This window comes from Oryctolagus cuniculus, chromosome 6, assembly GCF_964237555.1.
Source record: "Oryctolagus cuniculus chromosome 6, mOryCun1.1, whole genome shotgun sequence".
Classification (NCBI taxonomy): Eukaryota; Metazoa; Chordata; class Mammalia; order Lagomorpha; family Leporidae; genus Oryctolagus; species Oryctolagus cuniculus.
The window spans coordinates 17,206,757-17,229,123 of record NC_091437.1 but is presented as its reverse complement, the minus strand read 5'-3'; the positions used below and the strand labels follow the sequence as shown (position 1 = coordinate 17,229,123).

Sequence of the window (22,367 nt, the reverse complement as noted above, 5' to 3'; positions counted from 1 at the left end):
CAACAATGGCTTATGTAGAAGACATGCACAGGATAGCAGCTAAGGTGGAACACATAACAAACCCATCTACCATTGCTCAGGCTACCCAGAGTATAATTATTTTGGCAATCCAGATGGTCTAATGATAAAACATTCTGGTTACTATAAGCCACCCAAGAATGCACAAGTCCAACAATATGGGAGATCACACACACAAAACCCAACCACTTCATCCATGAGTCAAATTTTAAATTCCATCCCAAATTAACATCTGTGCTAAACAAAAGTCTAGAGGGAAAAGCCCTCTTAACAGAGTCATAGGCCGACTCCCCAGTTACGTGCACTTTATTTTCATCCAGTTATGAGATTTCCCTTTATCATTTCCTGTTAACTACATAAACACTTGAAAAATGTACTGGGGAAAAGATTTTTTTTCACTCCTCCCATTAAGTTCTATCATTCTATATATAGACACATATAAAGCCTTTAACATCACTTATGGTAACCTGGAAACAAACATTATGTGTTCCAAATAGTCACAGAACTGAAAACTTGGGATTTAACAGTTTAAAAAGCTCAACTCTGGTTTAAGAACAGGTTTGAGGTTTGGTAATTAACTTGCATATTTTTGCATATTTGCGGGTGGAATGGACCCTGGCACAAAATCCAACCCAATTCTTATTTATTGTAATTTACACCAGAGTGCTTTGTTCAAAGTTGTAAGCAAAAACAAACAGTTATGCCTAACACCATGAAGAGGGAGTAACCAAGATTTCTCAGTATGTGAGACCCTCATACCTCATAATCTGGCAGCGTGCTTTAACAATGGACACTTACTGAAAGCCTGCCGTGGATCAAGCACATGTTTACACTTGGCTACAAGTCCAGTTTTCCTGACTGGCGCATCTTCAAGTGGCAGGTGTTCCTATCCCAGTGAAATCAGAGGTTAACTTGTCCCAAACCATGATGCTACTCAATTGGTAGATTACACAATCTTCTAAATGAAAGAACTGTATAGAGTAGAGAGTCAAGGTAAACTACATATTAGGTACCTACGTTGGGCAAGGGGACACCCCTAATTAGTATCATCTCTGGATGCTGTCTTGCTTAAACTTTTGGCTTCACCAGCTCTTTCTGCTCTTCACTGTGCTTCATCTTTCTCTCATTCCTTTATTTCCAAACCTGCAGACACCAAAGCTTGCTACGGTCTTCCAAGAAAGTACAGCAGTTCTGGATGGCACCGGGACACTGATTTTCTGTCTTATTTTCTTTCTTCTTTCCTTCCTTCCTCTTCTTATTCTACTTCCCTCCCTGCCTCTGTTACTTTTATCTCTTGGTACAGTGTCCATGAAACCCTCTGTTAAAGACACCCACACCATACCATCCACTGGGAGAAAAAACTGCCATGGTGTCCAGACACAATCCATCTGGGAAGGCAGGTCAAATGCTTTAGAATGAAACTGTGTACTAGACTTAAGCGCATCATTATTTACCAGTGGAAGCTTATTTGGAGATCTTTATGGTGGAGAGGGTAGCTAAACTAGGCCAATCAGTTTGTCATCTATGATTTCCTTTTTCTGATTAAAAATACCCGCTGGCTGCTTAAGCCACTATCTCTTTTTCATCAATGTTCTAGGTCACACTAGGGCCTTTCTTCGCTCACACACTTGCCCACTGCAACTTGTGGACACCCAGGGGCACCTGTTCTACCCTCGCCTTTTCAGGGAGGCTTACAGTAAAATTATCCACATAGAATTCTTTTGATTTGTCACTGGTGTTTTGTTATCAAACACAGTAAAATGTAACATGATTACAGGACAGCTTAGGGGCCAGCGCTGTGACGCAGCAGGTAAAGCCGTCGCCTGCAGTGCCAACCTCCCATAGGAGTTTCCGTTTGGGTCCCCACTGCTCCACTTTCAATCCAGCTCTCTGCTACGGCCTGGGAAAACAGCAAAAGATGGCCCAAGTGCTCGGGTGCCTGCACCCACGTGGGAGACCTGGAAGAAGCTACAGGCTCCTGGCCTCAGACTGCCTGCCCCAAGCCCTAGCCATTTGGGGAGTAAACCAGCAGATGGAAGACTTCTCTCTCAGGCTGCCTCTGCCTTTCAAATACATAAATAAATCTTTAAAACAGAAAAAAGAAAAAAAAAGAAAAAAAAGGTAAACATTTTTCTGATTCTTCCAACCACAGATTTCTTTCCAATTCTAATTAATTTTCCTGGGCATTTCTGATACCCCCCAAACTCTTAACCTTTTTAAGTTAAAATCACTGAGAGTTCTAAAATATTTAACTGGTTTTACTATTGTTTGGTTAGAACATTTTAACGTATTCTCTCCTGAGGGGCTTCTGGCTGGCTCTTCTGTCTGCAGCATACTCCTTTAAGTCTTAAATGTGGGCTCCCGCTTCCCATCCAAAGTCCACTCAACCAAGGTGTTTAGCAGTATCCCTTTGGTTTCCTTTATAGCATAAATCACACTCTGTAACTATCTGCTTTTATGCACAATACTTGGTTTTTCATAATCTATGCACTCACTTTTGTGTCTTCAATCTGCATGAAAATGGGACACTTAAAACAGTGGAGACTTGTCTTTTTTATTAGAGACAGTAATATATAGCACATAAACTCTGAGCTGTCACGTGCAGTCTGTTTTCCAAATAATGCCCTCAAAACACTTAGTGCCTGGCATTAACAGTGTAAATGTTCAATAAATTTTAACCCCCTATGCACTATGGCATAGGGGGTAAAGCCACCGTGTGCAAGGTGCTGTTTCAAGTTCAGATTGCTCTACTTTTTTTTTTCCACAGGCAGAGTGGACAGTGAGAGAGGGAGAGAGAGAGAGAAAGGCCTTCCTTTGCCGTTGGTTCACCCTCCAATGGCCGCCACAGCTGGTGCACTGCAGACGGCGCACCGTGCCGATCCGATGGCAGGAGCCAGGTGCTGGACTGGAAGAGGGGCAACCGGGACAGAATCCAGTGCCCCGACCGGGACTAGAACCCGGTGTGCCAGAGCTGCAGGCGGATGATTAGCCTAGTGAGCCACGGCGCCGGCCGGATTGCTCCACTTTTCATCCAGCTCCCTGCTCATGCTCCTGGGAAGGCAGCAGAAGACAGCCCAGGTCCCTGGGCCCACCACCCATGTGGGAGACCTGGGAAGCTGGCCCAACCTTGGCTGTTGAGGCCATTTGGAGAGTGACCCAGTGGGTAGAAAATCTCTCTCTCTCTCTCTCTCTCTCTCAGCCTCTGCCTCTCCTTCTCTGTAACTCAGATTTTCAAATAAACAAACCTTTTAAAAATTTTTTCGCTATTATTATAAACAAGCAATTACCCCAACTATTCATGAGTTTAAAAATGGATTCTGAATACTTAAAAACTGAGAAACAGCTGGCACTACGGCTCACTTGCCTAATCCTCCCCCTGTGGCGCCGGCACCTCAGGTTCTAGTCCCAATTGGGGAGCCAGCTACTAGTCCTGGTTGCTCCTCTTTCAGTCCAGCTCTCTGCTGTGGCCAGGGAGGGCAGTGGAGGATGGCCCAAGTCCTTGGGTCCTTGCACCCACATGGGAGATCGGGAGGAAGCACCGGCCTTGGTGGCCATTTGGGGGGTGAACCAATGGAACGAAGACCTTTCTCTCTCTCTCTCACTGTCTAACTCTGCCTGACAAAAAAAAAAAAAAAGACTGAGAAACTATTAACTTATTAACTGCGACTCCACCACTTAACGTCCTGTAATTCAGCATTAGCAGAGTTTAAATTTTTTTTTTTTTAATTTTTTTTTTTTTTTTTTTATTTTTTTTGACAGGCAGAGTGGACAGTGAGAGAGAGAGAGAGAGAGAGAAAGGTCTTCCTTTTGCCGTTGGTTCACCCTCCAATGGCCGCCGCTGCAGCCGGCGCACCGCGCTGATCCTGGCAGGAGCCAGGAGCCAGGTGCTTTTCCTGGTCTCCCATGGGGTGCAGGGCCCAAGCACCTGGGCCATCCTCCACTGCACTCCCTGGCCACAGCAGAGAGCTGGCCTGGAAGAGGGGCAACCGGGACAGAATCCGGCGCCCCAACCGGGACTAGAACCCGGTGTGCCGGCGCCGCAAGGTGGAGGATTAGCCTATTGAGCCACGGCGCCGGCTGTAGCAGAGTTTAAAATTACTTTTGGAAAACAATAAAAAAGCACTGACCCTACATACACGAGTATGACGTCACCGCTCCGCAGGACAGTGAGGCTTTATCTCCCACAACAGCAGCAGACCCACAGGGACAAGTGCAAACAACTTGGCTTCAAAGACCAACGATCAAACTACTAGAAATATTTTTCAACTTATACAGCACTAAAATTTTACTTAACAGATATTAAATTCCTTCCTTCCTCATGGACCACCTCAGTCTAACTATTAGGTTGCACGCTCCGAGAACAGTAGAACTTCTGGTCTAGCAGTATTTAAGCAAATTAAGTCACAGTTAATGATCTTGAGGGCAGAGCTTAATTCTGAGGCACTGTCAATATACATAAACTTTTTACTCGACTTACAACCACCTTATAGTTGACTTAAATCCAATGACTACATTAAAAATGTTGAAGTTCACCAACAAATGCTGTTCATATCCTAAAAAAAACTAAAATTGTAATACAAAGATCAAAATTTCTCAGTTTAACCACATCCGCTTAATACTAAAGTAAGCCAAAGGATTAAGATATCATGAAACAAAGCTGATTTAATAACTAAAAACATGTGCATACATAGGCAAATTTAGATGCGAAATTCGCTGAGTTTACTCTACAATTTTTTTTATCAAGTACTAGCCAATTATATCATCCCCAAGCTACCAGCATTTCCTATCCGTGCTGTCGGTGATTGGTGTATTCAGTGTAATGCTCCCCATACAGACTGCTCTTTCAAAACAATGTATTGTTTTACAGGAATCCAATCTGCTCTGGTTAACAATGCTCTATTAATATCCAGTGGCATTAATGCAAAGCTCAAAACTCAAGTACCACAGATAAAAGTGGACGGTGTGACCATGTGACTTTACAATGAACCAAGTCAGAAACGCTGATGGCAGCTGAAGAATTCAGTCTCTACCTAGCGCATCATGTTCTTTACTAACCAAGACTGAGTTACAACAGAATGCACTAAGATCGTAACTTATACATTGCTTCCAACTCCACAAAAACTGGCTAAAATGAAAACATAATTTCAATAAAAATGTACACTGGATTTCCAGTATCAATTATTACCATACCTGTGTGACCTACATTTAAAATTTTTTTATTTAACCAAAAGAACCAAGTTATAAAGGCCATAGAAAAATAGAAGACTAGCAGCACCATACATTGTTAACACATTAGAGAAGCAACATACACGGAAAACCAAAATGTTTAACAAAAACTGCACCTACACTGGATATTTCATGTATTTCTCACTGAATGCGTGGTATTTCTCACTATGGACACCATCTTTTTATCTTCCATTGAAAGAAACTCAGGGTCAGTGGTACTAAGTGCTGTTTCTCAGGATCACACAACTGTTCAAGGGAATGGCCAAGATTTCAATCCCTGACTGACAGATCAACTCTATGTGCATGGGGGGAAACACAGGGCAAAGGGAAAAGCAAAAAGAAAGGAAATACTCTCAGTGTGTAAATGGCTGTACCCAGGGAAATCCCCAACTCTGCTGCTTTTTCACTGAGCACCTCCCCCAACTGCGTGTGGCTTCACAGCTCACAGCCTCACTTGTCTGAAACACCAGAAATAGGACTCTCACAGCATCTTTTGAAAAGGTGGAAAGACAGAAAGGCAACCCCCCTAATCTCAGATGGCCACAAATTACAAACAGAGGAGGAGCCGGAAGCCCTAAAAAAAAAAAAAAGAGGCCGGTGCAGCAGCTCACTAGGCTAATCCTCTGCCTTGTGGCGCAGGCACCCCGGATTCTAGTCCCGGTTGGGGTGCCAGATTCTGTCCCGGTTGCTCCTCTTCCAGGCCAGGCCAGCTCTCTGCTGTGGCCCGGGAGTGCAGTGGAGGATGGCCCAAGTGCTCGGGCCCTGCACCCCATGGGAGACCAGGAGAAGCACCTGGCTCCTGCCATCGGATCAGCACAGTGCGCCGGTCGCGGCGGCCATTGGAGAGTGAACCAAAGGCAAAAGGAAGACCTTTCTCTCTCTCTCACTGTCCACTCTGCCTGTCCAAAAAAAAAAAAAAAAAAAAAAACAGAGATGACACCAGGTAGTAAGTAAGGGGAGGGTCAGATGTCGCTCTGGGCACCTGCACCCCATAAGACAGCCTGGTTCCAGTCCTGGTCACTCCACTGCCAACCCAGCTTCCTGCAAATGCACACCAAGGAGGCACAAGTACTTTGATTCCTGCCACCCATGTGAAGTATTCAACATGTCAAGTTTCAGGCTCTTAGCTTCAGCCTGGCCCAACCCTGGCTTTTGAAGGCATTTGGGGTAGTAACCTGTAGATGAAGATTTCTGTCTCTCTCTCTCTCTCTCAAATAAATAAAAAAAAAATGTTTAAAAATGCATGAGAAAGGCCGGCGCCGTGGCTCACTTGGTTAATCTTCCACCTGCAGCACCGGCATCCCATATGGGCACTGGGTTCTAGTCCCGGTTGCTCCTCTTCCAGTCCAGCTCTCTGCTGTGGCCCAGGAAGGCAGTGGAGGATGGCCCAAGCGCTTGGGCCCTGCACCCGCATGGGAGACCAGGAGGAAGCACCTGGCTCCTGGCTTCTCTGTGGTGGCCATTTTGGGGGTCAACCAATGGAAGGAAGACCTTTCTCTCTGTCTCTAACTCTGCCTGTCAAAAAAAAAAAAAAAAAAAAAAATGCATGAGAGGAAAAGTTTGCAGGCTGAGCCTTACAGTGAGTGCCTTTTAGAACAAAAACCAATAATCCTTCTCAGCCTTAAACTAAATGCCTTTTAGCATGAAAAACAAAAATCCTCTAAAGAATTTCTTTAATTTAAGGTGAGAGAGAGACAAAGAGAACTCCCTCACACCCAATAGAGTTTACTCCCCAAATACCAGCAACAGCCAGGATGGGGCCAGGCCAAAGCTGGGAGCTGGTAACTCAATCTGGGTCTCTCCCATGGGTCACAGAGACCCAATCACTTGTCGCCTGCTGCCTCCCAAGAAGCATACTCCTAGGAACCTAGAATCCCAAGTCCATGCCACAAACCAAAGCCAGGCACTCAGACAGGGAATGCAAGCATCCTAAATGGTGGCTTCATTGCAAAATCAAATGCCCATTTCCTCACTCAAAGTCATTGTCATACATCTACATCCAATTTCCAACTAAAAAAATAGTAAATGTGAATAAACAAGAAAACTCATGTTCATGAAGAAAAAAGCAAGCATTAGAAATTAATTGCCGGAGGGACCAGCTGTTGGATTTAGGAGACAAGCCCTTCAGAATAGCTGTGAGCAGTTTGTTAAAAAAATCAAAGGTCATTATGAAATCATTGAGTAACAGGGAGGGAAAATCAATAGGGAAACAGAAGTTGTATTTAAAAACTAGAAATTTTTAATTTTAAAAGAAAATCATGATAACTGAAAAGGAAAATTCTATATGGACTTAACCAGCAGACTGCAAACAGCAGAAGGAAGCTGTGAAAAGCACTACCTTACAAACCAAGAAACAACAAACCCAACAAGGCTGCACACAAGTACCCCAGCCATGGTCACATCACTCAAAGCCAGAGGGACTAAGAAAATATTAAAACACTCAGAGAACAAACACATCGTGTATCTCTGGGTTGACTCCTTATCAGAAAAAATGAAGATCAAGATACTGTAAAGACAAACTCATACTCTGGAAGAAGGAAACCCAGCAGTGAAGGAGTCTATACCAAAGCAAAACTTCCTTTCAAAGCTTACGTGAAGGGGCTGCCACTTGCAGCACTGGCATCACACATGGGTGCTGGCTGGAGTCCCTGCTGCCATCCCTCACATCCAGCTCCCTGTCAGTGCACCCGAGAGTGCACTGAGAATGCTCTGAGTGCTTGGGCCTCTGCACCCATGCGGGAGACCACGATGAAACTCCAGGCATTGACCTGGACCAGCCCCGGCCACTGAAACCATTTGGAGAAGGAATCAGCTAATGGAAGATCTTTCTCTCTTGGCCTCTCCCCTCTAACCCTGCCTTTCAAATAAATACATGCATCTTAAAAAAAAAAAAAAAAAAAAAAAAAAAAGGCTCAAGTGAAATACAGACATGTTGAGATAAACAAAAACAGAACTTGAAGTACACAAGATAAAGAAGCTGGATCAGATGGAAACACAAATCCATAAAAAATGTAAAGAACAGAAATGGGGCTGGTGCTGTGGCACAGAAGGTTAAGTCATGGCCTTCAGGGCCAGCATCTCCTATGGGCACCAGTTCAAGTCCCCGCTACTCCCCGCTAATATACCAGGGAAAGCAGTGGAAGATGGCCCCACCCATGTGGGAGACCTGGATGAAGCTCCCAGCTCCTAGCTTCAGCTTGGCCTAGCCCCAGCTGAAGCAGCCATTTGGGGAGTGAACTAGTAGGCAGACTGTGGGGAGCAATCCGGACTGGACTAAGTTACTGGAATTAAGACTTATTCTATGCATCTGCTCTCCCACAACATGGCGCTGGGAGAGAAGTAAACAGCTTCCGCACAGCTGCCTCCAGTTCAACCAATTAACTGTAGGACTTGCTCCTGATTGGAGAGCGGCGTACTCGGCGTGTGGGCAGCCGAGTTGGGATTGGCGGAGGAGGACTATAAAGGAGGAGAGAGACGGCATGCACCGGGAACATCTAAGGGGAACATCTAGCTGAAGGAACACCTGTGCGGTGTGCCGCTCCCCTGCGGAAGTGGGGAATGTGGCCAGGGGGAACTGCCCTTCCACAGAGGTGGAAGGGATAGTAGCCAACCCGGGAAGAACCAGCAGCAAACCCGGGGAGGGTCGAGCAGACAGAAAGAACAGCGCAGGGTCCAGTGTTGCTCCTCCGCGAAGAGGGGGAGCGACAGCAGACTACCGTTCCCTTTCTCTCTCTGTAACCATGACCTTTAAATAGATAAATAAATCTTTAAAAAAGGTAAATGTGAGTTAACTATTTTAAAATCATACACATTTTCTTTTCTTTTTGCTTTTCAGTCATTTGTCTACTAAAAGCAACAAGTGAAAGAATGTGTTGTGTGGTTTATTAACACAACAATAGTGTGGGGAGCAACTCGGACTATACTGTTACTGGAATTAAGACTTATTCTATGCATCTGCTCTCCCACTGTGGGGAGCAACTCGGACTATATTGTTGCTGGAATTAGGACTTATTCTATGCATCTGCTCTCCCACAATATGGCGCTGGGAGAGAAGAAAGAGGCTTCTACACAGCTGCCTCCAGTTCAGCCAATAGACTGTGGGACTTGCTCCTGATTGGAGGAGAGCAGCGTGCTCGGCGTGTGGCAGCCGAGTTGGGATTGGCAGAGGAGGACTATGAAGGAGGAGAGAGACGGCATGCACCAGGAACATCTAAGAGGAACATCTATCTAAGGGAAACACCAGTGCAGCCCCCGAGAAGAGCCGGCCGGCGGTGTGCCGCTCCCCTGCGGAAGTGGGGAATGTGGCCAGGGGGAACTGCCCTTCCACGGAGGTGGAAGGGATAGTAGCCAACCCGGGAAGAACCAGCAGCAAACCCGGGGAGGGCCGAGCAGACGTAAGAACAGCGCAGGGTCCTGTGTCGTTCCCCCATGAAGACGGGGAGCGACAAATAGCAGCACTACTTTAGCTAAAGAAATTCAATATTCTAAGTACACCAACCACTAAAAATATGCAAAGTGCTGTAACTGAAAAATAGGAAAATCAGTAGAATTAAAATGGAATACTAAAAAATTTGATCAGCACAAAAAAATGACAGGAAAGGAGGACCAGAGGGAAAACAGGTGGGAAAAAAAAAAAAAAACGAAGGGGCCGGCACTGTGGCGTAGCAAGAAAGCTGACGCCAGCAGCGGGACCATCCCATATAGGCGCCAGCTCAAGTACCAGCTGCTTCACTTCCAATCCAGCTCTCTGCTATGGCCTGGGAAAACAGCAGAAGATGGGCCAAGTCCTTGGGCCCCTGCACCCACGTAGGAGACCCGGAGGAAGCCCCTGGCTCCTGGCTCCCAGCTCCAGATGACAGTTTAATTACATTTGAGACACGATAAATGTAAATGGACTAAATTACCTACGAAGAAGAAACAGCGTATCATTTACCACAAGAATGAATAGGGGCCAGCACCTCGGCTCAATAAGCTAATCCTCCACCTAGCGGCGCAGGCACACCAGATTCTAGTCCCGCTCAGGGCGCCGGATTCTGTCCCGGTTGCCCCTCTTCCAGGCCAGCTCTCTGCTGTGGCCAGGGAGTGCAGTGGAGGATGGCCCAAGTGCTTGGGCCCTGCACCCCATGGGATACCAGGAGGAAGCACCTGGCTCCTGCCATCGGATCAGCGCGGTACGCCGGCCGCAGCGGCCATTGGAGGGTGAACCAACGGCAAAGGAAGACCTTTCTCTCTCTCTCTCACTGTCCACTCTGCCTGTAAAAAAAAAAAAAAAAAAAAAAAAAAGAAGAAGAAGAAGAAGAAGAAGAATGAATAGGGAACTGAGTACTTATGCACTAATATTTAATTATTTAATGGTAGGCAGGAAAAGGATACAAAGTTGTTTAAAATACACACCTAAAAGTGCAAAAAATGTCATTAAGGGTTGAGGTATTCTAACTTACTTGCTCTATATTCCAAAATTTCTATATTAGTCTCTTTTCATAAGAAAGTAAGAACATTGTACAGTTAAAGTACAATGAAAATCTTGAAACACATTTTTCAAGTGTTGGTTTTGAAAAGGTTTAATCCTTTTTAAATTTACTATGACTTGATTTATGGCTTAACATATAGCTGTGGCCTAAAATATGATCTATCCTAGAAAATGTCCCGTGAGCTGATGAGAAGTGTGCGTACTCTGTAGTTGTGGGGTGAAATGTTCTCTAAATGTTACGTCCATTTGCTCAACCGTACAGTTCACCTCCATGTTTGCTGACTTTCTGGATGATCTGCCCACTGATGACGGCGGGGTATTCACATTCCCCACTGCTGTTATCACACTGCAGTCTATCTCTTCTCCGCTTAGATCTAACAATATTGGCTTTATATATCTGAGTGTTCTCTGTTGGGTGTGTATATGATTGTTAAATCTTCTGACTAGGGTTAATCCTCAGTTTCTTAAGATATGATAGTCTAGGACGACCTGAGAGTCACATTTTCCAAAATATAGTTCACTGGGTCTTTTCTGAACTAAGATTTAAAACACTGTGGTTATTTTATGGCAGCATTATGTTAGAGAAATCTTGTATGTAACTAAGATGCTAGTATAGATGGTATTTTTGAGAACTTTTGCTTCTGCTTTTCCTGATTTTCTTATCTCTGTCTCTACAAGATGCCCTCTGTCAGGATCCACTCCTGCCAGCATCAGCATTCATTTCTATTTTCTGGAAATCAGTCGGGCACATATCTAAGAATAATGTACGAAACATATGCTATGTATACAATAATACCCACATACATGTGCAGCAAAGCCCTTTTACTTGAGAGACTTTTTGTTGCTGTTTTGCTTAATTGCTGGATCTTAGCTTTGCTTCTGTTAGGCAAATCTGTTAAATAACTGCAACTGAAGCATGTTAGACAGTCTAATATTTTCTCCAAGCCTAAAAGCCAGATGTTACTTCTAGAACTCCAGATATAAATCAGTATTGAGCCTATTTCCTGATGAGCTTTGCCAGAAAACACCTCCCTTATAAAATACATCTCTGGGGTAGGAGTTGTAGTGTAGTGTGTAAGTCGCCACCTTCGATGCTGGCATCTCATAAGGGCTCATGTTCATGTCCGGGATACTCCACCTCTGACCCCGTTTCCTGCTAATGCGCCTGGTAAAGCAGCAGAGAAGGACCCAAATGCTTGGGCCCTTGCATTCATGTGGGGGACCTACAAGAAGTTCCTGGCTCCTGGCTTTAGCCAGCCCAGCCTTGGCTGTTGTGGCCACATAGGAAATGAACTAGCAGATGGAAGATCTGTTTCTTCTTTAACTCTAGACTTTCAAAAAAACCAATCTTAAAAACAAAGAAACACATCATTGCAAATACTTGAGTTTTCAACTCTGTGACAATTTCATTGTAAACTAGGATTCAAACTGATGATAAAATAAAGTGCAGGGCCAGCGCCGCAGCTCACTAGGCTAATCCTCCACCTGCGGCGCCGGCACACTGGGTTCTGGTCCCTGTCGGGGAGCCAGATTCTTTCCCGGTTGCCCCTCTTCCAGGCCAGCTCTCTGCTGTGGCCAGGGAGTGCAGTGGAGGATGGCCCAAGTCCTTGGGCCCTGCACCTGCATGGGAGACCAGGAGAAGCACCTGGCTCCTGGCTTCAGATCAGTGCAGTGCACCGGCTGCAGCGCACCAGCCGCAGCGGCCATTAGGGGGTGAACCAATGGAAAAGGAAGACCTTTCTCTCTGTCTCTCTCTCTCACTGTCCACTCTGCCTGTCAAAAAAAAAGTGCAGACATTTCCAAACAAAAATTCTTCCTATGAGATGATGTTACTATAAAGCTTAATTTCTGAGACAGCAGAGCCTAACTCTTTACACCTGGAACCATCAGGTGCTATAAAACTGTGGTACTACCTGGCCTAACTATTCCAGATGAACACCAGGATTCAAACTGTCAGACAACACTTGTGTGCCTGACTTTACTACAAGACTTAGATAGAGCCCTTAATGAGCAACATGCGTGCTTTTCCTAATGCTTCAGCTTCCTTAATAGCTAATGGCTAGCCCTAGAAAATACTCAGGAATTAGCACCTGAGGTCTTTGCTACCCCCCCACCCCGCCCCAGTGTCTTTCACAGATGCTAACCTGGTTTGTGTATCTGAAAACCCCAAGGGTTGCAAGGTTGCTACACCCACACTACAGATGTCCTCCAAAACGCAGCACATGTTTAATAGCTGGCAACTTAATTCAGCTTTATATACCACCATCTAAGAGTTAAAAGCAGCTCTTTGGTAATTTGTGCTTTATACTGGGGTATTTCAAAGATGAAAATCAAGAGTCTCCAAGGAAACTATACACTACCATCGCAGGAACAACCAAAGTCCAGGACATGCATTCTCAAACCTGGCTCTCTAGGAATCACCAGAAAAGCTTCTTAAAATATAGCAAGAGGTTGAATAAAACACAACCTGCCTGTTTAAAAAAAAAAAAAAAATCAACCCGCTGAAATTCTGGACCACTGGTCCAGAAGAAAGTAGAGACAAGGACTGGCTTCAGAGATACCGCCGTGGGCCTGGCCCAGCCCTGCTTACCGCAGGCATCTGGGAGCGATCCCGCAGATGGAAGACACTTTCTCTACTTTCCAATTAAAAATGCAATTACTCATTCTGTCTCGAGTTGCCTGCCTGGTCTGTCAGCTGTACTCTGTTCATTAAACGTGGCTAGAATGCTTACTGCTTTAAAAAAAAAAAAAAAAAAAAAGTACTGGAATTGCCATTAAAAAATGCAAACAAGAAAAATGATGGACAAATTCCAAGGAATCAAACACTTCACTGAAGACCTAATGTGTAAGAAATTTTTATTTGTGGATGCAAAATCAGAAGAAAATTTAACTGTGCAATGATTTTAACCTAGTGTGACACCATGGGCCATGGAAGCAATGAAGAAATGAAGGACAGCGGAGTCCTTGAACCACCACTTCCCTTGGCAGCAGCATCTCACCGGTCTCAGTGGTAACGGGAAGCTTCTTTATCTTCACTGTCCACTCTGCCATTAGCCACAGGTGGATAGACAGCACTTAAAGTTTGCCTCAAGAAACGAAGAACTCAATTTTAACCTAAATGCATCATCCACACATAACTAGCAGTTACAGTATTAGAAGACTCAAAGAATGTTTCTACTACAATATCAAAACGTATCATTAAAATTATGTCACGTGTTGCTTCCTGACTTTTTACAAAGGTGGCACCTAGAAAATTTTAAACATTTATGGTTCAGATTATATTTCTTTTGGACAGTGTTTATAAAGACTTTAGGTGACAAAAAGTTGTAACTACAAAAAGTGCTAGTCTGAATGTGGGACTGGAGCCTTTGGCCTGTCACGCCCCAGAGTTTCCTACTTCTGGCCAAGGCACAGTAAGCCCTAGTTCAGACCTTCAATTACCACACCTAAACGAAATTTGTTTCAATCATTCCCCTTCCTCTCTGCTTCCTCTTCCCTGGTTCTCAGATGGCCAGAGGCACCTCGGATCCTTTAAGTCTTCTCCTACCTGACTTGCCCTACCAATCACTGACCTCCAAAAAACAAAAACAAAACACAACCATAAATGACTCACATACCAAACTGTTACAAACTAAAAATGTGGGGCAGGTGTTGTGCAGTGGGTCCGGCTGCTGCTTGGACAACCACATCCCAAACTGGAGTGCCAATTGAAGCCTAGCTTCCCGGTGCTTCTGATCTACCTCCCTGCTAATACACCTGCGAAAGCAGCAGGAAATAGCCCCAGTGCTTGGGCTCCAGCCACCAGGTAGGAGACCCAGATGGAGTTTCAGGCTCCTGGTTTCAGCCTGGCCCAGGCACAGCCACTGCAGACATTCGGGGAGTGACCCAGTGGAACGAAGATCTTTCTCCCTCTCTGCCTCTCCCTACCCTGTACAACTGTGCCTTTCAAATAAATACACAAATCCTTTAAAAAAAAAAAAAAAACTGGGGCTGGTGTTGTGCAGTAGGTTAAGCTACTGCCTGCAATGCATGTACACCATATGAATGAATACCAGTTAGAATCCTCACTGCTCCCTGTTAAGGCACTTGGGAAAGCAGGAGATGGTATAAGCCCCTGCTACCCAGGTGGAAGATGTGGACAGGGTTCCAAGTTCACAGAGGCCATCTGGAGAGAAAGCCAGTGGACAGCAGATCTCTGCATGTGTTTCTTTACCTCTCTCTCTGTAATTCTGCCTCTCAAATACATAAATCTTTTTAAAAAATTTAAAAATCTAAAAATTGTTTGAGGAACTAATGTAAACCAACCTAACAAAAAGAATCATCCCAGACATTCCTAGAATCCCCAGCTTAGACAAATATCTAATTTGTGAACGTTCAAGAAAAGCACAGTGAAAAATTTAAAGCAGAAAAATGCCTGAGGTCAAGGATGCGATGAGTATACCTGCCACAATTAGCTTCTGCAGAGGGTCAGCCATCACTAAGCTATCTTTGCTTTTCAGATTTCTCCATTCTTGGCAGAAATTCAAGTTCTCCTTCAACTTTTAAATTTTTTCTAATAGCTTTAACCAGTACTACAGAGGTTCTAGTAAAAAAAGCATTGAAAAACCCACTGGTAGAAGACAGATTCATGTTTTACGTGGGAAACCAGTGACGTTTTGAACTTTATTATTTTCAGTAGTTCTCTCTCTCTGCGCCCTCAGCCTGTTTTCACTCTATGAAGTCTACCCATCAGTTCCCAACCCAACCCTCTTACACCCTCTACTTGAAAAACGACTGGTCTTTAGTTTTACTTGAAGGACCAAAAGCAACATCTTTATGGTATGAAAGCTGTTTTCTTAAGTTCAACTGTGGAATAAACCAGTCACTGTAATTTTCTATGTGTCTGCCCTGTTAAACTAAAGAAAGAAACCCAATCTTAAGTGCACCTCCCAAGCTTGCTCTTCCCCAGTCTTCCCCCTCTCCACAAACATCAACTCTATTCTAACAGGGTAAACAAGGGCATTACTCTTTCCATGTATCTCTCATCCAACCACCAGCAAATCCCAACAACCCCACCTTTGAAACAAACACATCTGGCATCCCATCACCTGTCAATTATCAGCCATCACCTTAAAACTCAACTAGAGCAGCAGGCTTCCAGCCAGTCTACTGGCTTCCACGCTTGGCCCCCCTTCTAGAATATTTACTGTATGACAATCAGAGTGCAATTTTAAAAAACAAAATGGATCATATCATCTGTGTCTAAACCTCCCAATGCCTATTTTACTCCAGAGTAAAGTCTTGCATCTTTCTGATGACCTACAGGGTTTACGCTATCTGCTCCTCACTACCCTGTGACGTCCTCTCCCATCACTGTGTCTTGTGAGGCCAGCATTGCACCGCAGGCACGTTCCCACCTCAGGGTCCAGGCGCCTGAAGTGCTCTCCCTCCTTTCTGCACGGGGCGATCCCTCCCTCTCTCTCCTACAGTCACTCACCAGAGAAGCCTTCTCACCACCACAGCCCCCGCCAGGCAGCCCCCACGCTCTGCTTCACGGTAGCTACACCCAACCTACTTGCTAACTGTTTTCCAAGAGAACGAAAGCCCCGTGCACTGTCCATTGCTACATCCCCAGCACTCAGAACAGGCCTAGTGTGGATTCACAATACGTGTACCTGTAGAATCACTGAATTTGTATTCATTTCACTTCATCACAGAACCAATTTGATTTATACTATAGACTTCTCAAACACATATACACACCATATAATTAAAAGCAAAGATACTCAACACATGAAAACCTGTAAGTTCCACTTTGGTCCATTAAATTCCAGTCTCATAGGATTGAAAATTGAACAGTATCCAATGTTCTTTTCTGCCACATTTTGAATCTTCAAATGTCTTTCTAGCCAGGTGGTCAGCTGGTGAGAACTCGGGAACGCACACAGCGCTGCTGCCAGTCAGTCCAGTGCCCAGCGTCAGGAGACTCTCGAGGCAGAGCTGGCATCGGGGTCTCCCGTTTGTCCAGTTCTGGAAACCACTCGGCTCTCCACACCTCCCAAGACGTTTTCCCACCCCTGTTCCCACTGTTAACCCTCACCGCTTCCAACTATACCATGTTGTCAGCAGCCTGTGGACCTCGTCTGGTTATCAACACAGTGCACTCTGAGGAGCAGCTCACTGTCAGAGGAGGTACCACGTTGCTTAGTGTTTTACTTCAAGTCCTGAAGTAAAGCAAGCGTCCACCCTGACCCGTTCCATGAACTAACTATCCTCTGCATGGACATGTCTGAGACACAGGCTCAGAGCCCAGTCAGGAGGCAGGGGTAGGAAGCAGTAATTGTATCACATCGCCACAAAGTATTCCTGCTCCTCACTCCTGCTGGTTTTGTCTCATTCGGTCCTCTGGGGGTCCAAGTGGAAAGCTAAAGATGGCAGACCCCAGAGTCTCCCCTCAACCTTCCGGCCACCTCAGAGCAGGTCTGACGCACAGGCAGGAAGGAGAGGTAAGAGTGATTCCCTATAACCGCTGTACCTGGGCACCAAAGTCAGAAAAACCAGGCTATGAAGTGCAGTTCTGCTCCTTATTTTTTTTTTTAAGGTTTATTTATTTATTTGAAAGTCAGCATTACATAGGGAGAGAAGGAGAGGCAGAGAGAGAGAGGTCTTCCATCTGCTGGTTCACTCCCCAGATGGCCACAACGGCCGGAGCTACACCAATCCGGAGCCAGGAGCCAGGAGCTTCCTCCGGGTCTCCCATGCGGGTGCAGGGACCCAAGGACTTGGGCCATGCTCCACTGCCTTCCCAGGCCATAGCAGAGAGCTGGACCGGAAGTGGAGCAGCCGGGAAATGAAGAGGTGCCCATAGGGGGTGCAGGCACCAGAGGGGCAGCTTTACCCACTGTGCCACAGCACCGGCCCCAGCTCTGCTCCTTTCAATGAGGACAGTTACTAAGCAATGTCATCGTTTCCTTGAGACCATTTTATCTTGAATAAAATATCAACACAGCTTCTTTCTAAGGAATTAAATCGAACACTCAATCAGCCTGGTAAGACACAGAAGTTGCTCCCTTCACATTTCCTGTCTTCATACACAGAAAAGCAGAGGCAGAGGCTGTCTACAGAATCTCCCAATCCTTGGACTAAGGAAAGGCACAAAGGCAATGCTATCTTACCACAAACAAACAAACAAAGAACCAAAGAAGCCTGCTTCACTAGGCAGGAGTCACCCTGGGTCCCTCATCACTCTGCTTCTGCACTGTGGACGATGGGTTTTCCAGGACACATGGTAAACCTGCCCACCAAATATTTACCGCCTTGTTACCTTGTTTTTTCTCTCTCCCTATAAGGGTAGAAATGACCACTGTGGTTTGATTTTTCTGCAGCAATTTATTTTTAATCAATTCCTGGCATCGGCTCTTTAAACCTCTTGCCTCAGCTTCTCCAACACTGCTCTCCGCTACTTCTCACGGGCCTAGCAGCTGTCGCTACATCCCTCCTGGTGGCTCCGGAGTCTCCACCACACCTGTAGACGTTCTCTAGGCCCAAGCCCAGATGGCGTCCTTGGATCTCATTTACCCACTCTGCGCATGACTTTAAACCACCGTCCGTGTGTTTGCCTCCACCCAGTGACTCTTGGAACAAGACCCATTCGGGCTATTCAACACTATTCTTCATCCTCGCTGCCTGCTCCCCTCAAGTCTGCTCCTCCTCCACCCATGCCCACCTCGCCAACTGTGGGGCCGTATATCCAAACAGGGAGCCTGCGTCTCTCACTGCCACGTCTCATAAAGCCCCACCAGATCCATTCTCCTACCAGCTCCATGATCTCCAACCCAGACCTCAGGAAAGCTTCCACCTCCTGTTTCCAGTCACCACCCAGCAGCCGGAGATGTGAAAAAATGGGTCCATCACGCCCTCACACCAAACCCCTCCACACCATCCTGCTACACTTACACCAAGGTAGTCTGACCGCCGCAGGGCCTTGGAACACCCCCCTCTTGGTCACCTCACGGTTCCTTGGCCTGGAGTCTCTCCGCCATATCATCAAGGCCTCCTTCAGGCCTCAGCTTCCGTATCAAACTAATGGCAAACGAACTTCTCCCCAAACCCAATTACAGCTGGTTCCAACTAGACCCTCACTAGAGCCACTACCTTGGGGAGTGAACCAGCAGCTGAAGATCTGTGTCACTCTGCCTTTCAAGCAAATAAAGCCAATCTTAAAAAAAGAAAAAGTCTGTAACTCCGTTATTTGTCCAACTATGTGGCTAACGTGTCCAGGCAAAGGAGGCACCTGTTATGCTCATCAGTGCCTCATCCCACAGGGCCACATCCATGTGGCCAGCACACTGGAAAGCCCAGTCCCCAACAGATATTTGAAAATGGAGAGGTCGTGAGTCCTGGTGTAACACAGCAAGATGCAACATGGAGTTTCAACTATTCCTCTACAGTTAGGCATTTAGGCAAAATCCTTTTAACAAGTCAATGTGGCAGACAATGACAAGAATCCCAGTGTAAGGCAGACAATAATAACAAGTTTCTTCTTCTTCTTTTACTTCTGTTCTTTCCTACATTCCCACATAGTTAAACTCAGGGTAGATACTAAGCATTCAGTAGCCAAACTCGCGCCTCTGACCATCAATAAAACGCCAGCAGTCAATGTGATGGGCATCCTGCATACCGTACCCCACTGAGTGCTAACGCCTTCAGGCTGGTTTCAGGGAGCGGGAAGCCAGTCCAGCCAGGGTGAGGAACTCGGGGTGATGGCGCATCCTCAGGCCGCCGTCCCTCTCCTGCACCAGTGCGCAGAGCCACATCTGTTCTGAGCGTCAGACCCTTCTTCAATCCACCTGCTGAAAATCTCAGCAAAAACATCCTCAGTTCTCGGTTACTGCTGCACCTTATAAACACTGCTAAGTGGCAGTGAAGAAACAATCCTACAAAGCAGTCACTGCGCTGTGTGTTGAATAAATAAACCTCTCAGTGAGTATCTTATGTACTACATTCATCTAATAATGTAGGAATTAAGATAATGTAACAATGCAATCCTAGACCTTAATGCTGCACTATCTGAAGGGCCGATGTAAGAGCAGAAAACCATTACACTTGCCAAGGCGTTGCATGCGCTACCTGGCCCTGTGCTGTCACCGCACTTCTTTCTAACCTTCCCAGGGAGCTGAGGCGGCTCAGGCCCACTCCTTCAACTGCCACACAAGTGCTGTTTTCTGGACACTACCAAAAATGCCAAGAACAGGCACACCAAAAACAAAACCTACAGCTTTGAGAACCTGTAGGGCTTTGTTACTGAGATTTGAATTAAAACAGAAACAAAACATGTCCCTAGGAAGCATCTAGGTAGGTTCCAGGCGCATTACAGCCTCCAGGTGAAAGTCTTTCTAAATCTTCGGGGTAACCACAGATTCCTGCTAAACTACCTGGCCGTGGAGAACAACGTGCAATGTATCTGTACCACACTTTCAATAGTGAAAACACTCTGAGAAGAGGCAAATGACCCGATCCGTTATCCACTTCAGTCTACAGAGACTGAGAAAGGAGAGAATCGATGTCAAACCAACTACAGCACTATCAACAACAGCAGTGTGTGAGAAACCGTTTTGCTTCTGATATTACAAATTCCCACAATGGAAAGACAGGAGTAGTACTATGGAAAGCTAAATGATGTCAGGCGTTAAACAATCAATAAGCGGTCAGGCCTGTGACCTCAGTAATTATTTCAAAGTGTGTGACTGTTTCATTATCAAACACTGCAACAAGTACAGTCTCGTAGGAACGGCCGCATGAACTGATATCCAAAGGCTATCTCACAATTTATGAGATTTAAACTGCCCCACACAAGGATCACTTCAACCTACGGGATACCAACTCTGCCCTCACAAAATCCCATTGATGTCGCTGTTACACACTTGCAAAGGCAGACTTCAAGGAACCCCAACTCATAAAGAAGTTAAATATTACTCACATGTCCAAAGCATCAAGTGCTATCTCAAAACAATGATTTTGAACCCTGAACAAATAAAAATCTTAACACAGCCATAAGTCAGCTAGAGTTTTCTGTTCACAAAATCTTTGCTTATGAAAAGATCCCAGGTCTTTGGAGAGAGACACCCTTCATAGAAAAACCAATTCCCCCACTCCCAAAAGGTTTACATGACAAAAACTGGATTCCAGTCGTTTTCATGAATAGCAGGTTCCAAGACTTAAGATTCGAGATCCTCTGCATATTCAAGATTTCAAGCCTTGGGCTTCTACAATCATCCATAGCCCACAAAGGCGCCCCAGTAAGAGTTTCCTTCCATCACCGTGGCTCCTACTCCGGGGATCCCTCAGGGTGCACCCCAGCCACCTGCAGTCTTTGCAAAGGACAGCAGACGCCGGGTGCTCCCCGCCCTCTCCCGGGGGAGATCCCCACCTCCACCTCCCCAGGGCGCGCTCCCTCCTCCGGCCCACAGCTACGGCTGTCATTCAGAGAGGCGGCAGCGGCCAAGCGTGGGGGAGCCATACACAACTGGACGGGGAAGGCGGTTACACGCGGCCTCTCCAGGATCACGTAACCGGCCCACGCTGCTGCCAACTTTCAAGAGATTAAGTTACATTCCTCTGCAATTCCACCCTTGACAGCTGAATCCAGAGATGCCAGCGAGTCGTGCGCGTCCTTTCCCGCCACCTCCCCCGGGAGGGCAGGCGGCTCGGCGCGCACCGGGGCTCGGGCTGGCTCGGGCTGGGCGCGCTCACCTTTTCCAGCTCGTCGTGGAGCTCGGCCAGGCTGGGCCGCAGCAGCTTCTCGCCCAGCTGCGCGGCCGTGTGCCGGTAGTGGTCGATCCTGGGCACGGCGTCCATGGTGTTGTGGCCGAAGGTGCGCAGGTAGTAGGTGTTGGTGTGGGTGTCATAGTAGTAGTGCTGGTGGTGCCCGCTGCTGCCGCCGCCCGAGTGCAGGCTGCTGCCCTCGCTCAGCACCGTGTCCCCGCCGTTCTGGAAGCTCACGTTGGGCCCGTCGCCTCCGACGCCCGCCGCATCCGACAGGCTGTCGTCCGCCGACGAGGAGGCGGCAGGGTCCACGAAGTTCACGCGGAAGCGGCCCTTGGCTTCCTCGCTGCCCTTGGCCTGCCCGCTCTCGCCGCTGGCCTTGCCGTCCGCGGGGGTCTCCTTGCCCCCGGCCCCAGCTTCAGCGGCCGCCGCGGCGCGCCCGGCGTTCTCGGAAACCAAGTCCACCTGGAAGCGGCTCTGGCTCGGGGTGGGCCCCAGGGGTCTCCCTAGCCCGTCCCCGGCCGCCGCGGCGCCCTCGCCGCGGACCCCGCCGCCGCCCCGGCTCGCCACCGCAGCATCCTCCGGCACCGAGGGCACCGCCGTGCCGGGCAGGTCCACGCCGCTGGCGGCTGGCAGCGCCTCCCCGACCCGGGCCGGCCTCGGGGCGCCGGAGGAGGGCCCCGCGGGCCCCGACTCCATCGCCGCCCGACCCCCGGCGGACCTGGAGAGTCTGGCGGACGTCGCGGGCTGCGCGCCCTCCACGCCCCTGGCCTGCGCCGGCGGCGACTGCAAGGCCAGGTGAGGCGGTCGCCCTCCTCGCCGCCCGCTCTCGCCGTCGCTCGCCCGGGCCGGCACGAACGCCGCCGGCAGCCGAGTCAGCGCGAGTGCGGCGGGCGCGGGGCGGGCCCCG

At 47.2% G+C, this 22,367-nt stretch overlaps 1 protein-coding gene across 3 annotated transcripts in view; it reads right to left on the bottom strand.

Annotated features, from left to right (window-relative positions):
* Nucleotides 1–22,339, bottom strand: part of SLC12A2 (solute carrier family 12 member 2) — a 96,762-nt gene extending 74,423 nt beyond the window's left edge. For all 3 annotated transcript variants that reach the window (XR_011389683.1, XM_002710086.5, XM_070076071.1), the window contains exon 1: nt 21,446–22,339. Coding sequence is in view for 2 of the 3 variants with exons in the window: in XM_002710086.5 (XP_002710132.5) it covers nt 21,446–22,156 (711 nt within the window). In the remaining variant the exon portion in view is untranslated. The remainder of the gene's footprint in view (nt 1–21,445) is intronic.
* Between the last annotated feature and the right edge of the window lie 28 nt (nt 22,340–22,367).